Below are 13529 nucleotides of genomic sequence, written 5' to 3' on the forward strand. Positions count from 1 at the left end.
CAGAGGCAGACTGAATGGAAGTTATGACCTGATTAGCAGCTTACAAAGCCAAGTACACCATTTTGCAGTATTGTGTATGTATGAGACTGTAGTGAGGTAACTCATGTGTTTGTTGTGTTAAAGGCGACGGTGGACAGGTCTTCAGAAGATTCCGGATCCAGGAGAGATTCCTCATCAGATGTCTTCAGTGATGCTACCAAGGAGGGCATGCTCCACTTCCGACAGATCAACACGGACAAGAGCAAGGTGTGTGTACAGTGTTACCCACACACATCCACACGCCACACACATAGGGGGTCAAGGCGGTCCATTTTATCACCTGTGACATGGTTTAGAAAGAGTGGTGCATAATCCTCTTCCTCTTTTAGATATTTAGTAACAGTAATGTGTCGGTTTTTGTGTGCATTGCACTTGTCAGACCAGCTTGGCTTTGACCTAAATGTGTTTGAGATTCCTGACTCTGTCATGTTTGCCTTGAGGAAATGACTCCCCCTCTAGTGGGTTACACTGGACATGATGGCAGCTCATACTTTCTTGGCAAACCATTTTAGATGAGATGCATCAAGGATGTGGAGATATTTCATGTGCAATGCCGGTGTCAAATTACAAGAGAGGACCATGTCTTTATTAGTGCCTGTCTACCTCACTGCCGTGTTATGTGTCTGACATACTTCTCATATTTCTCATACTTGTCATTAAGTAATATCATTGTTTGTGCCTCTCCTCTCTCTCTGCAGCGTGTTGGAGGGGGAATGCGCCCCTGGAAACAGATGTACGCAGTGCTGCGAGGCCACTTCCTCTGCCTATATAAGGACAAAAAGGAGGGACAGGCTCATGCCAACTCCCAGGTGGAGGATGAGCCCCAGCCAATCAGCATCAAGGCCTGTCTGATTGACATCTCCTACAGCGACACGAAACGCAAGAATGTCCTGCGGCTGACCACGTCGGACTGTGAGTACCTGTTCCAGGCAGAGGACAGAGAAGACATGCTGGCCTGGATCAGAGTCATACAGGACAACAGCAACCTGGACGAGGAGGTGAGGGGGACACACACACACACACACACCATACAGGAGATGAAATCCTATCAAGTTCTCCAGGATTTACAGAAATGTGTGGCAAAGTGAAATCAAACCCTTTCTGTGATGGTAGAAAACACAAGATCAACCTCATGGAAAGCCAATACTTCATTAATTACACAAATGTAGATAAAGTATACTTTGTCACTAACCCTCCCTTGATAAGGATCAGCTAACAGTGATTGGCTGCGGGTCATAGGTCACATAATACACACACAAATGACCCGTCCCTGGTCTACTGTACCTTAAAATAGGCTAACGTTACCACAGGTTCTCCCCTCTATTAGAAACCGAAGCTCTTCTTTCCCCTCCATTAGGACCTTAACCACTATGGTACTATGGTATATTTATTTGGCTTTACCTATGCCATCTGATAGCAGTGGGTTATGTAGAACCTCTAGTTTATGGGGTCTTCTAGGGGGAGGGGAGTCATATTGCATCTGATGAGTTAACATCGTCTGCTATCCTTTTCTTCCCTTTCCCCCTTCCGCCTTTTTTCTTGTTTTAGAACGCAGCCTTTACCAGTCGGGACCTCATCAGCCGAAAGATCAAGGAGTACAACACCTTGATGAGGTAAGCAGGGCGGGGCCACAGAGAAAGAAAGTCTCTGCAGTACAGAGGGAGATTGAGACCTGTGTGGATGGCTCCTATTGGACGTACGACATCAAAACGTATTGTGTGTGTGACCCAGCCCGACAGGCAGTAAGACTGAACCGTCACCCAAACCGTCACGCCAGTCGCTGAGCATCAGACAGACGTTACTGGGAGGGAAGGGGGAGACCAAATCTCTAAGTCCACACTTACCCAAAGCAGAGCAGGAGAGGAAAAACATGCACAAAGGTGAGAGCCAGGGGATAAAACATTTCACTTAGCTCTCAACAATTCATTTACTTGAGTATTGTGAATGTCTGATTGATCTTTGAGCAAGGCTTTGAATATTCCATTGCTTTTTGCTCCATATATACAGTATGTGTGTGTTGATTCTCGTGTGAGACTATCCTCATGTTTCGTGTGTTAACCCTTCAGATGACACCAGTCCACCCAAAGACAAGGGGATGTGGAGGAAAGGTATCCCAGGGCTGATGAGGAAGCCCTTTGAGAGGAAGCCTTCTCCAGGCATCACTTTCGGGGTGAGGCTGGACGACTGCCCCCCAGCTGTCACCAACAGGGTAAGATTAAACTCACACCTACAGTACAGTCGTGGTCAAAAGTTTTGAGAATGACACAAATACTAATTTTCACAAAGTCTGCTGCCTCAGTTTTGATGATGGCAATTTGCATACACTCCAGAATGTCATGAAGAGTGATCAGATGAATTGCAATTAATTGCAAAGTCCCTCTTTGCCATGAAAATGAACTTAATCCCCAAAAAACATTTCCACTGCATTTCAGCCCTGCCACAAAAGGACCAGCTGCCATCATGTCAGTGATTCTTTCGTTAATACAGGTGAGAGTGTTGACGAGGACAAGGCTGGAGATCACTCTGTCATGCTGATTGAGTCAGAATAACAGACTGGAAGCTTTAAAAGGAGGGTGGTGCTTGAAATCATTGTTCTTCCTCTGTTAACCATGGTTACCTGCAAGGAAACACGTGCCGTCATCATTGCTTTGCACAAAAAGGGCTTCACAGGCAAGGATATTGCTGCTAGTAAGATTGCACCTAAATCAACCATTTTTCGGATCATCAAGAACTTCAAGGAGAGAGGTTAAATTGTTGTGAAGAAGGCGTCAGGGCGCCCAAGAAAGTCTAGCAAGCACCAGGACCGTCTCCTAACGTTGATTCAGCTGCGGGATCGGGGAACCACCAGTGCAGCGCTTGCTCAGGAATGGCAGCAGGCAGGTGTGAGTGCATCTGCACGCACAGTGAGGCGAAGACTTTTGGAGGATGGCCTGGTGTCAAGAAGGGCAGCAAAGAAGCCACTTCTCTCCAGGAAAAACATCAGGGACAGACTGATATTCTGCAAAAGGTACAGGGATTGGACTGCTGAGGACTGGGGTAAAGTCATTTTCTCTGATGAATCCCCTTTCTGGTTGTTTGGGGCATCTGGAAAACACCTTGTCCGGAGAAGACAAGGTAAGCGCTACCATCAGTCCTGTGTCATGCCAACAGTAAAGCATCCTGAGACCATTCATGTGTGGGGTTGCTTCTCAGCGAAGGGAGTGGGCTCACTCACAATTCTGCCTAAGAACACAGCCATGAATAAAGAATGGTATCAACACATCCTACGAGAGAAACTTCTCCCAACCATCCAAGAACAGTTTGGTGACGACCAATGCCTTTTCCAGCATGATGGAGCACCTTGCCATAAGGCAAAAGTGATAACTAAGTGGCTCGGGGAACAAAACATCGAAATGTTGGGTCCATGGCCAGGAAACTCCCCAGACCTAAATCCCATTGAGAACTGTGGTCGATCCTCAAGAGGCGGGTGGACAAACAATAACCCACAAATTCTGACAGACTCCAAGCATTGATTATGCAAGAATGGGCTGCCATCAGTCAGGATGTGGCCCAGAAGTTAATTGACAGCATGCCAGGGTGGATTGCAGAGGTCTTGAAAAAGAAGGGTCAACACTGCAAATATTGACTCTTTGCATAAACTTAATGTAATTGTCAATAAAAGCCTTTGACACTTATGGAATGCTTGTAATTATACTTCAGTATACCATAGTAACATCTGACAAAAATATCTCATAACACCAATACTTGTCATTCTCAAAACTTTTGACCACGACTGTACATACTCTCTCAATCTCCTCATTCATGTTTATTGGAATGGTTTATCAGAAAGTGCCTTCTCAACACATTGTCACACACCTTTCTGAGGGTGCTGCCAAGGTGCAATGGCAATTGATGAGTCCACATTGTGTGTGGTGTTGTAGTTTGTTCCCCTCATCGTGGAGGTGTGCTGTAACCTGGTGGAGGAGAGAGGGCTGGAGTACACAGGGATCTACAGAGTCCCAGGGAACAACGCAGCCATCTCCAACATGCAGGAGGAGCTCAACAACAAAGGCATGAACGACATCGACATCCAGGATGACGTGAGTGACTCAACACAACACATTATGCCACTTTCTCTCCCTCTCTCCAATTGTCTTTGGCTCATCCTCTTTCTTTATGTTGGTTCTATCCTTTTTTTCACTCCTCTCTTCACTCACCTTTTCCATGGTCTTTTCTTTCCTCTAGTCTAAAATCACTTTTTTACCTGCCTTTGACAGAAATGGAGGGATCTGAATGTGATCAGCAGTTTACTTAAATCCTTCTTCCGTAAACTTCCAGAGCCTCTGTTCACTAATGGTAAGAATATTCAAGGATTCCCACCAATAGCCTATACATTAAGGCAATGTTTCCCAAACTCGGTCCTGGGGACCCCAAGGGGTGCACGTTTTGTTTTTTGCCCTAGCATTACACAGCTGAGTCAAATAATGAACTCATCATCAAACTTTGATTATTTTAATCAGCTGTGTAGTGCTAGGGCAAAAATCTAAACGTGCACCCCTTGGGGTCCCCATGACCGAGTTTGGGAAAATGCTGGATTAAGGGGTCACTATGCCACCTAGTGGTTGAGTGTGAAACCAACACTTAATTACATATTATGTTTAGTGTTCACTTTCATAACACCAAGACCCTTTGTCTTCTTCTGTAAAACCAATGTCAGTTTCCTTTGTGCCCTGTAGAGAAGTATGCAGACTTCATAGAGGCCAACAGGACAGTGGATCCAGTGGAAAGACTGAAATTGTTGAAGAGGATGGTGGGTTCATGTGACATTCATTGTGAACTTAACTGACATTATTGCATGGTACCTTATACTTATCCTACTTCTCACTGCAGCTTCACGAGTTGCCAGATCATCACTATGAGACCCTCAAGTTCCTCTCGGCTCATCTGAAAACAGTGGCTGACAACTCTGATAAAAATAAGGTCTTGTAATTTCCATCTTGAATAGTGGCTGGCAGCCCTCACTTTCAACTTAGAGAACCTGTGATTGTAGTGAGGGTATGTATGTGTAAAGCATGTGTATGTTCCTAACAATCCTATGTGTTAGATGGAACCTAGGAACCTGGCCATTGTGTTTGGTCCCACTCTGGTGCGCACTTCAGAGGACAACATGACCCACATGGTCACCCACATGCCCGACCAGTATAAGATCGTAGAGACTCTCATTCAGCATGTGAGTCCCACTTACCATCTTAATTGCAGACTGTTTGTGCATAATCTGCAAATCAAACCATTTCTACTTGAACTAATTTGAGAAATGTATCAAAAAAGTGATGTGAATCCCCTAAAGATAAAGCTCCCTTTCCTTTGCTCCCTTCTAGTACGACTGGTTTTTCACAGAGGAAGGCAATGGGGAGCCAGTGGTGGGTACAAGCACGTTGCTGCCCTATTTGCTATTTTTTGAGAAACTTGTAGAGTGTTCATCCTGTTGCCTGACTGTGTTCCTTTCAGACAATGGCCCGATATGAGAACGCGGTGGAGTCTCAGCCTGTGCCCAACATCGACCACCTGCTCAATAACATCGGCCGCACGGCCTCCACACAGGGGGAAGTCTCAGGTAACGTGTTCCCTGGACCAGACCGACTCTGTGGTGGTGGGTCAACCTTTTACTACTTTTCCCTGCTAACCACTGTGTCTATCGCTGGTGAGACCAATGTCTTTTAGTCTAGGAGCGTGTGAGGTTCAGTGTAATTAAGTCTGGAGAGTGTTGATGGATAGTGCTGCTTTCTTCCTAAGAGATCCTTCTTTGCTTCATTTGCTGTACCATAAGATAGAAATGTCCATGCCTAGTCATGACTCCAGAAGCCTGTGTGGGTTTGCGAGGGCAAATTATTCTTGCCTCTTCTCCATGACACAAAGGAGAAAGGACAAAATAATTTGTCTGATCTATACATTTTCCTTTCTTTTAAATTTTTCCTTCCTTGGTTTCCAATTTTCAGCTAAATTTCTTTGCCTCAAAATGATGAGGTTCTTTAACTTTTTTTTGACCATCCCTCCATCTTTAGTGTCTTTATTCAAACTCCACTGGGCTGTCGGTTTTTCCTCTCCTCCTGTTATTAATCCTGCCTACTGTTGCACTAACACGGCATGTTCTCTCCCAAAGTTAACACGAGAAAAAAAAGCAACAGGTGAACTCTGATCCCTCTGTCTCTAGTGCCACTCTGTCGGGTGTCCTAAAGGATTTCCCAGCATTCACACATACTGATCTTGACACAGGCCAAGTGGGAGGTGTCTATCACACCATGATGTCACTGATGGCCTCTATAATATCCGTGATGGACAGCTGGAACTGTAGGAAGAAGGAGGATTGTTGCCCCCAGTGTAGCTGTCTAGTCTGCAGAAACCCTCGTTTCTTGTAAGCTCGAGAAAACCGTCATAAGAGAAACGTGATGAAACCGTTTGACAAAGAAAATGTGAAAGGGAAGCAGAGCAGCGGCCACATGGTACTGGACATCCGGTGGTGTCCGTTTTGTATCTGAGTATACCTAACACAGACAGGTGCTACTGTCTGAAAGGCTCTCCACTGTCTCTCCTCACTGTCTCGCAAGCTTCTCGCAACAGGAGAGATAGCATGGTATGGTCCCCAGGTTTCTACCTCACCAGTCAATGTGCACTCGCATACTGTGCCACCATCTGTCTTCAAGGGGTGTGTAGGGGGGCTTGGCTATGTAAAAAAGTATAGTCAGTCAAAGATCAATACAAGATCAACTAGGCAGCAGTGGATAAATATTTTCCTTGCTGGCATTCTTTCTCATGTAGTGTCCTCTCTGTTCATAGCTAGCCCCTCTGTGACCCCCCTCTCATGTCTTAGCCTCATGGTTCATTTCATGGTCGTCGTCACTGTTGTCATGGCAATATATTCCCCCGTACTTTTCATTCAGTCCATCCCCTCCTCGGCTCAACTAGACTGAATATACTCTCTCTTTTTGTTAGCCTCTAACTGAAGCCATAAGACTTCACACATTTATAGACTACTCTTTCTTAGAACCATAATCCTATGTGTTCGTTGAGTCAATAGTTAAGGTAATACTAGAGTAATTACATGTTAACAAAGTCTCCTCAATGAAGTAACATTCATCACTAGTCAGATGTGCTAGGTTTGTAATTTGACTATCATTTCAGGCAAAAACAAGAGATTGTGCTAGAGCTCTTTTGATCAGTAATTGGAGGCTTTGGTTTGCTGTATAGCATAGACCACACAGAGGGAATCCATTGACTTCCTGCATGGCATATTTTCATTGTTGTCTCATTGGCCTGCTGTTGTGAAATGCACCTTGGATATATTTCCCATTACCACAGTTTCACTCAGTATCCTGATATATTTGGGTATTATTGTTTTAGACAAGTTGGAAGGACTTACCTGGCCCTAGCATCTTCTGTGCTCAGTCCTACTTATCTTTTATCCAGAATGACTTTCAGTTTTGCATGTACTGAGGTTTCTATGTTTCCATGAAAGAACACCCCACCCGGGTGGATGTGGATCTGAGTGTAACATAGTGCTCACTGCATGGCTTGCCTCCTCTTCGTGTTTCTGTCATCCTTCTGTCCACTTATATGCCAGGCTCTTTACATCAAGCACAGTGTCTCATCTGTGGGTACTATCCTCGTCATGGTTCTCTCTGTTACTGGCTTTTTCATATTGCACTATTGTGGATGTTGTCTGGTTGTCCCACATGTTGTTTTGAATAATTGGTGGATAATCTAACATGTTCCTCTCTCCTCTCCCTTTTTCTTACAGATTCACCCACTAGTGACTCTGCTAAATCGAAGGTGAGTGTGTGCCCAGTGTCTGCTCTCTCCAGCTGAATGTAGTGTGGGGAGGAAAAAATTGGTAGGTGAGCAGAACAAAGGTCAGGTCACAAGGCAAGATCAAAGCACTGATTCCCCCATGTGTGACAGTAGGCCAGGTGGAGTTTAGTCTGTGAATACTGAACACTAACAAAACAAACAAGCAACAGTATAAACACAGCCTTTCATGTCAAACATTAAACTGTGTTGGGTCCAAACTTCACAAGTCTGTCCAATCTTTACTGGGACATTTTACTTCAACAAAAGGAACACTCACACCATAGACAGTGCAGGAACTGGTGCTTACCATTACTGCACTGCTGTCATCTGGCTGCCTCTCTCAGCTTTGGCTCAGAACACATGAATTCATGCAGAACATCAAGCTTCCCGTGCTGGGCTGCTTAAGTGTGCTGCTGTTGCTGCTTCTGCTGTTGCTGCAAGGCTGGCATGGTTCAGTTGTAGTTGTCGTCCTGTCACTAATGTTCCTACTCTCTGTCCACCCTTTTGGTTTGTGGCATTTTCAGAGGAACAGGTGGAGTACTGGTTGGCCAAGAACTCAGGCAGCGGTTAGAGGGTTTTTCTGTGCGTTGTTCTCCCAAGGGGGGTTTCTGTGGTACAGGTTCTGACTTGTTTCTCTCCCTCTCTATAGGGTTCCTGGGGGTCCGGGAAGGACCAGTGCAGCCGCGAGCACCTGGTCTCCTCGATCTTTGCTGCAGCCAACCGCAAAAGAAAGAAGCCCAAGGACAAGCCGCAGCTTAGCAGCTCTGATGATGACCTAGACTCAGTGTTCCCTAAGAAGGAGCTCCCTGGCCAGAAGCAGAATCACAGCCTCGAGGTGGAGCAAGGGATCAGTGTCAGCCCTGAAGCAAAAGAGCAAGCAAGAACAGGAGAGAAGAAGGAGAATGGGAGAGGTATCGAGCTCACACCCCAAAACAAAAAGGAGCACAGGAACTCTTTCTTTATAAGGGAGAAGCCCTCGTCAAGGCAGCCCTCACCTGCCCCCTCACCCAAAAACTCAGTCTCCCCCAGACTCAGTTACCGCACAGCCCCGCTTGGAAAGCCCTCCTTATCGGACCCCCTGTCCCAGCTGGATGAGCCTACTTCTGATCTGGGCACCATGAGCTCTGGGGCTTCCATGCCCAGGGCACGACCTAAGAAGTGGGTGTCAGGAGCTGCTGCTCCTGATCTATCAGCGGCTGGACCTGGGGCATCAGCTGGGGCAGAGGTGAGTTCCATCACCTCTGACTATTCCACCACCTCGTCCATCACCTTCCTGACTGCAGCAGACTCTAGCGCACTCAGTCCAGAGGTTCTTGGTGGTGACGAGGCAGATGACGAGCGCAGCGAGCTTATCAGTGAAGGCCGGCCCATGGAGACTGACAGCGAGAGCGACTTCCCTGTGTTCGCCACAGGGGGTGGAAATGTCCAAACCATGCCTGCCTTAGTGCAGAACCAGACTGGGCATGGACCAGAAAAGCCTGATCCTGCAGCAGCTGACGGGAGCACGACTCCCAAACTGGAACCCCGTCGCCTCTTTCCGTCCCACAGACTGATTGAGTGTGACACACTCTCCAGGAGGCGGTCCCTGCGACAGAAGACGGATAGCGAGTCATCAATAGAGGGTGGGACTGGCAGCGGGGAACGCGTCGAGGGTAGGTCGGAGTCAACACGACTGTCTCGTGTCTTAGAGGTGATGAAGAAGGGGCGGTCTACCGGCAGCCTCAACTCTTCCTTCCGCAGTGAGTCAGAGCGCCCTCCCGAGCCCGCCTTGCACCTCAATATCACAGAAAGGCTCAAGTTCCGTCTGCGCACATCTGCTGATGACATGTTTGGCGTGGGTGCCCAAAAGAGCCAGTCTTCCCCGGAGACCCGCAGCAAGAAGAAAAACATCCGGCGTAGGCACACCATGGGGGGCCAGCGGGACTTTGCAGAACTGGCCGTCATCAACGACTGGAGGGAGCAAGGAGGGGTGGACCAGGCGGCTGAGCTGTCAGCCATGGACCGCCTCAAGCCAAAGTGCTCCTCTCAGGACTTCTCCATTCGGGACTGGATCGCCCGCGAGCGCTGTCGGGCCGGAGTGTCAGAGTTCAGCATGGACACCCCACCCAAAGTTGTCCCAGAGGGGAACAGGGCACAAGCACAGGGCACCACCCCAGAGAGGCCCTCTGGCTCCCCAGGCCTACAGCCTATGGTGGGGGAGCAAGTGAACGGAGGTGGGCCGCAAGGCAAAAACAAAGCCAGCCTCAACCTGGCGGCTGACGACGCGCACCCACACAAACTGTCAGGAGCACAAGTCGTCCGCTCACGATTCTATCAGTATCTATGAAACAGCAAGGGTGTGTTGAGTGTACAAGAGTGAGTGCATGAGATAAGACAGAACGGGTTTACGTATGTATTAAGATACCTTACCAAGGGTTACTGCACTTCTTTTTTTTTTTTTACAAAATATATATATTTTGTATATATATATATATATATCTACTGTACATATGTGTATAGGCTCATAAGAAATGTAACTGGAGTCAAGTTAAACAGGTTTGTTTGTGTGTCATCGCTTTAGTTGACTTGGTGACTTTGTACTGGAACAGACATAAAAAATTCACTTCCATCCTTGTGCTCAAATCCCAGTAATACAAGAACATTCATAGGTGGTTTTGTGTGATCGACAGCACACACATCAATGGGACGTGAAAGCCTGGACTGTGATGCATTAACTTGAGTATTACTAAAGAATACATAACTAATTCTACAAGAGGTAGACATTTAAGGAAATTACGTTTTCAATGTATATTCTTAATTATGTTGACTAACACAGTTGCTTGTTAGAATTACATTTTTAAAAAATCAGTACTTGAAGTATGCTCATTTCTGAGGGCTGCTTTCTGAGCTGTGTACTGTGGGGAGTTATTTTTTACAGTGCATCATAACAGACATATTTGCTTGAGGGACAGAATTATGGTTGTTTTGATCAAATAAAAAAAATGTAGTGTAATGTATGATAGATGCTTGGTACGCTTGGTATTCGGAACCCTCTGTACAATTCAAGTCCACATTTTTTAAAAACTTTAGTAATCATGTTTGATTCTTTATTAAAGAAAAAGTGCCTCTTGAATTGATTTATGGGAATAGATAGGGTGCCATGTTTTTTCCCACACTTGTAAACACAATATTTTGTTTAATTACTTAATTGTATCAAGGAAACACAATTATTTTACTGTTTTAAAAAAGTAACATCATGCAAAAATCCAAGCTTCCAATTCTAAGGCATTCCGGTCTTGTTGTTTTTTGGGTCCTATTAAGTTCATATTTCAATGTATATATATTTTTTTTCTCTTTGTATTTTTCAAGTGCAGTAAAAAAGCATGGTTACTTATGACCTGGGAGAAATGTTCATCTCTGAAAACTGTATGAAACAATGCTTCCTGGACAGTGAACAGCTTGCCTGTGTACAGCAAAACAAGGGTGCAACACCCTCCCTCAAGAAACACTGGAAATAAATAATCTTTATTTGATTCTGTTTGTCCTGTCCAGGTTGTTTTACTTTAGACTTAGTTTTCCCGATTTGCAAAGGAAAGCCAATGGAGCACTATACCATGTGCAACCTTTATATAATGTTTAGTTTGGTTGATTTGGGCTCATTTAATCTAAAAATACATTTAGGGTTTCATTCAATCCGTGGCACTGAAGACCTGCGCCACAGTGCAATATAAATGTTTGTGGCAACTGCATTCGCTGTAAGCGCTGTATACTGTATGTTGGCTCAATCGGAAATAACCTTTAAATTGCACTACAGCACAGATCTTAATAATATAATAATAATATGCCATTTAGCAGACGCTTTTATCCAAAGCGACTTACAGTCATGCGTGCATAAATTTTTGTGTATGGGTGGTCCCGGGGATCGAACCCACTACCTTGGCGTTACAAGCGCCGTGCTCTACCAGCTGAGCTACAGAGGACCATCTTCAGTGCTACAGATTGAATCGAGCCCTTAAATAGTTAATGGTCCACTGATATAGATGGTGAAAAGTGAATTGCTGGCTAAAATGATTAGTTTGGGGGAGGTTCCCTGACAATTCTAACACCACAAGTGATGAAAGGTAATATGAGCCTTGAGCTTGCTACTCAAGGAGTAATACAAAGTGGTAATAGTATGGCATTTGTAAGTCATGGATGGGATTACCAGCTGCTGTGTGTCATCGGAATTGCAGTCCAACCTCAACCACCAGAAAGCAGCTGACCAAAGCAGGTATGTGCACAGATAGGGTTCTACCAGAGCACATGCCCGTTTGCCCTATCAGTCTCCAAAGTGCCCTTTTTGGTGGCGGTATTATTTCCCAAAAAAGGTTTTATTTTATTTATTTACAGTGCCTTCAGAAAGTATTCACACCCCTGAACATTTAAATGGTGATTTATTTGTCACTGGCAAAGTGGAATTATGTTTTTTGAAATTTCTACAAATTAATTACAAATGAAAAGCTGAAATGTCTTGAGTCAATAAGTATTCAACCCATTTTATGGCAAGCATAAATAAGTTCAGGAGTAAAAATTTGCTTAACAAGCCACATAAGTTGCATGGAATCACTGTGTGCAATAATAGTATTTAACATGATTTTTGAATTACTGACTCATCTCTGTACCCCATTTTAGTCATTTAGCGGACGCTCTTATCCAGAGTGACTTACAGTTAGTGAGTGCATACATTTTTTCATACTGGCCCCCGTGGGAAACGAACCCACAACCCTGGCGTTGCAAGCGCCATGCTCTACCAACTGAGCTACACGGGGCCCCACAGTTCTGTAAGGTCCCTCAGTTGGGCAGTGAATTTCAAACACAGATTCAACCACAAAGACCAGGGAGGTTTTCCAATGCCTCGCAAAGAAGGGCACCTACTGGTAGATGGGTCAAAATAAAATAAAAAGCTGACACTGAATATCCCTTTGAGCAAGATGTAGTTATTAATTACACTTTGAATGGTGTATCAATACACCCAGTCACTACAGATACAGGTGTTCTTCCTAACTCAGTTGCTGGATAGGAATGAAACCGCTCTGGGATTTCACTATGAAGCCAATCGTGACTTTAAAACAGCGTTTAATGGCTGTGATAGGAAAAAAAACTGAGGATGGATCAACAACATTGTATTTACGCCATAATACTAACCTAATTGACAGTGAAAAGAAGCCTGTACATAAAAAATATTCCAAAACATGCATCCTGTTTGCAACAAGGCTCTAAAGCAATACTGAAATAAATGTGGCAAAGCAATTAACTTTTTGTCCTGAATGCAAAGTGTCATGTTTGGGGCAAATCCAATACAACATCACTGAGTACCACTCTCCATATTTTCAAGCATAATGGTGGCTGCTTCATGTTTTGTTTACCACTTTTTCTCCCCAATTTCGTGATATCCAATTGGTAGTCAGTCTTGTCCCATCGCTGCAACTCCCGCACGGACTCGGGAGAGGCGAAGGTCGAGAGCCAAGCCGCACGGCTTCTTGACACGCCGCTCGCTTAACCCGGAAGCCAGCCGCACCAATGTGTCGGAGGAAACACTGTACAGCTGGCGACCGAAGTCAGCGTGCAATGCGCCCGGCCGCCACAAGGAGTCGCTAGAGCGCGATGGGACAAGGCCAAACCCTCCCCTAATCCGGACGACACTGGGC

General features: G+C 45.4%; 1 protein-coding gene across 4 annotated transcripts in view; it reads left to right on the forward strand.

Annotated features, from left to right (window-relative positions):
* The window catches only part of arhgap21a (Rho GTPase activating protein 21a), a 104391-nt gene extending 93016 nt beyond the window's left edge, over positions 1-11375 (forward strand). For 3 of the 4 annotated variants that reach the window (XM_084179095.1, XM_084179096.1, XM_084179098.1), the window contains 14 exons: positions 124-246; positions 738-1037; positions 1588-1652; positions 1771-1919; positions 2106-2248; positions 3960-4118; positions 4296-4374; positions 4755-4828; positions 4909-4998; positions 5123-5248; positions 5397-5438; positions 5527-5668; positions 7814-7845; positions 8513-11375. In XM_084179095.1, the coding sequence (XP_084035221.1) occupies positions 124-246; positions 738-1037; positions 1588-1652; positions 1771-1919; positions 2106-2248; positions 3960-4118; positions 4296-4374; positions 4755-4828; positions 4909-4998; positions 5123-5248; positions 5397-5438; positions 5527-5668; positions 7814-7845; positions 8513-10189 (3201 nt within the window). In that variant the 3' untranslated portion in view covers positions 10190-11375. The remainder of the gene's footprint in view (positions 1-123; positions 247-737; positions 1038-1587; positions 1653-1770; positions 1920-2105; positions 2249-3959; positions 4119-4295; positions 4375-4754; positions 4829-4908; positions 4999-5122; positions 5249-5396; positions 5439-5526; positions 5669-7813; positions 7846-8512) is intronic. The other variant, XM_084179097.1, reaches the window with a different exon arrangement.
* The last annotated feature ends 2154 nt before the right edge of the window (positions 11376-13529 follow it).

This window comes from Coregonus lavaretus (assembly GCF_964263955.1).
Source record: "Coregonus lavaretus genome assembly, chromosome: 2".
NCBI classification, from domain to species: Eukaryota; Metazoa; Chordata; class Actinopteri; order Salmoniformes; family Salmonidae; genus Coregonus; species Coregonus lavaretus.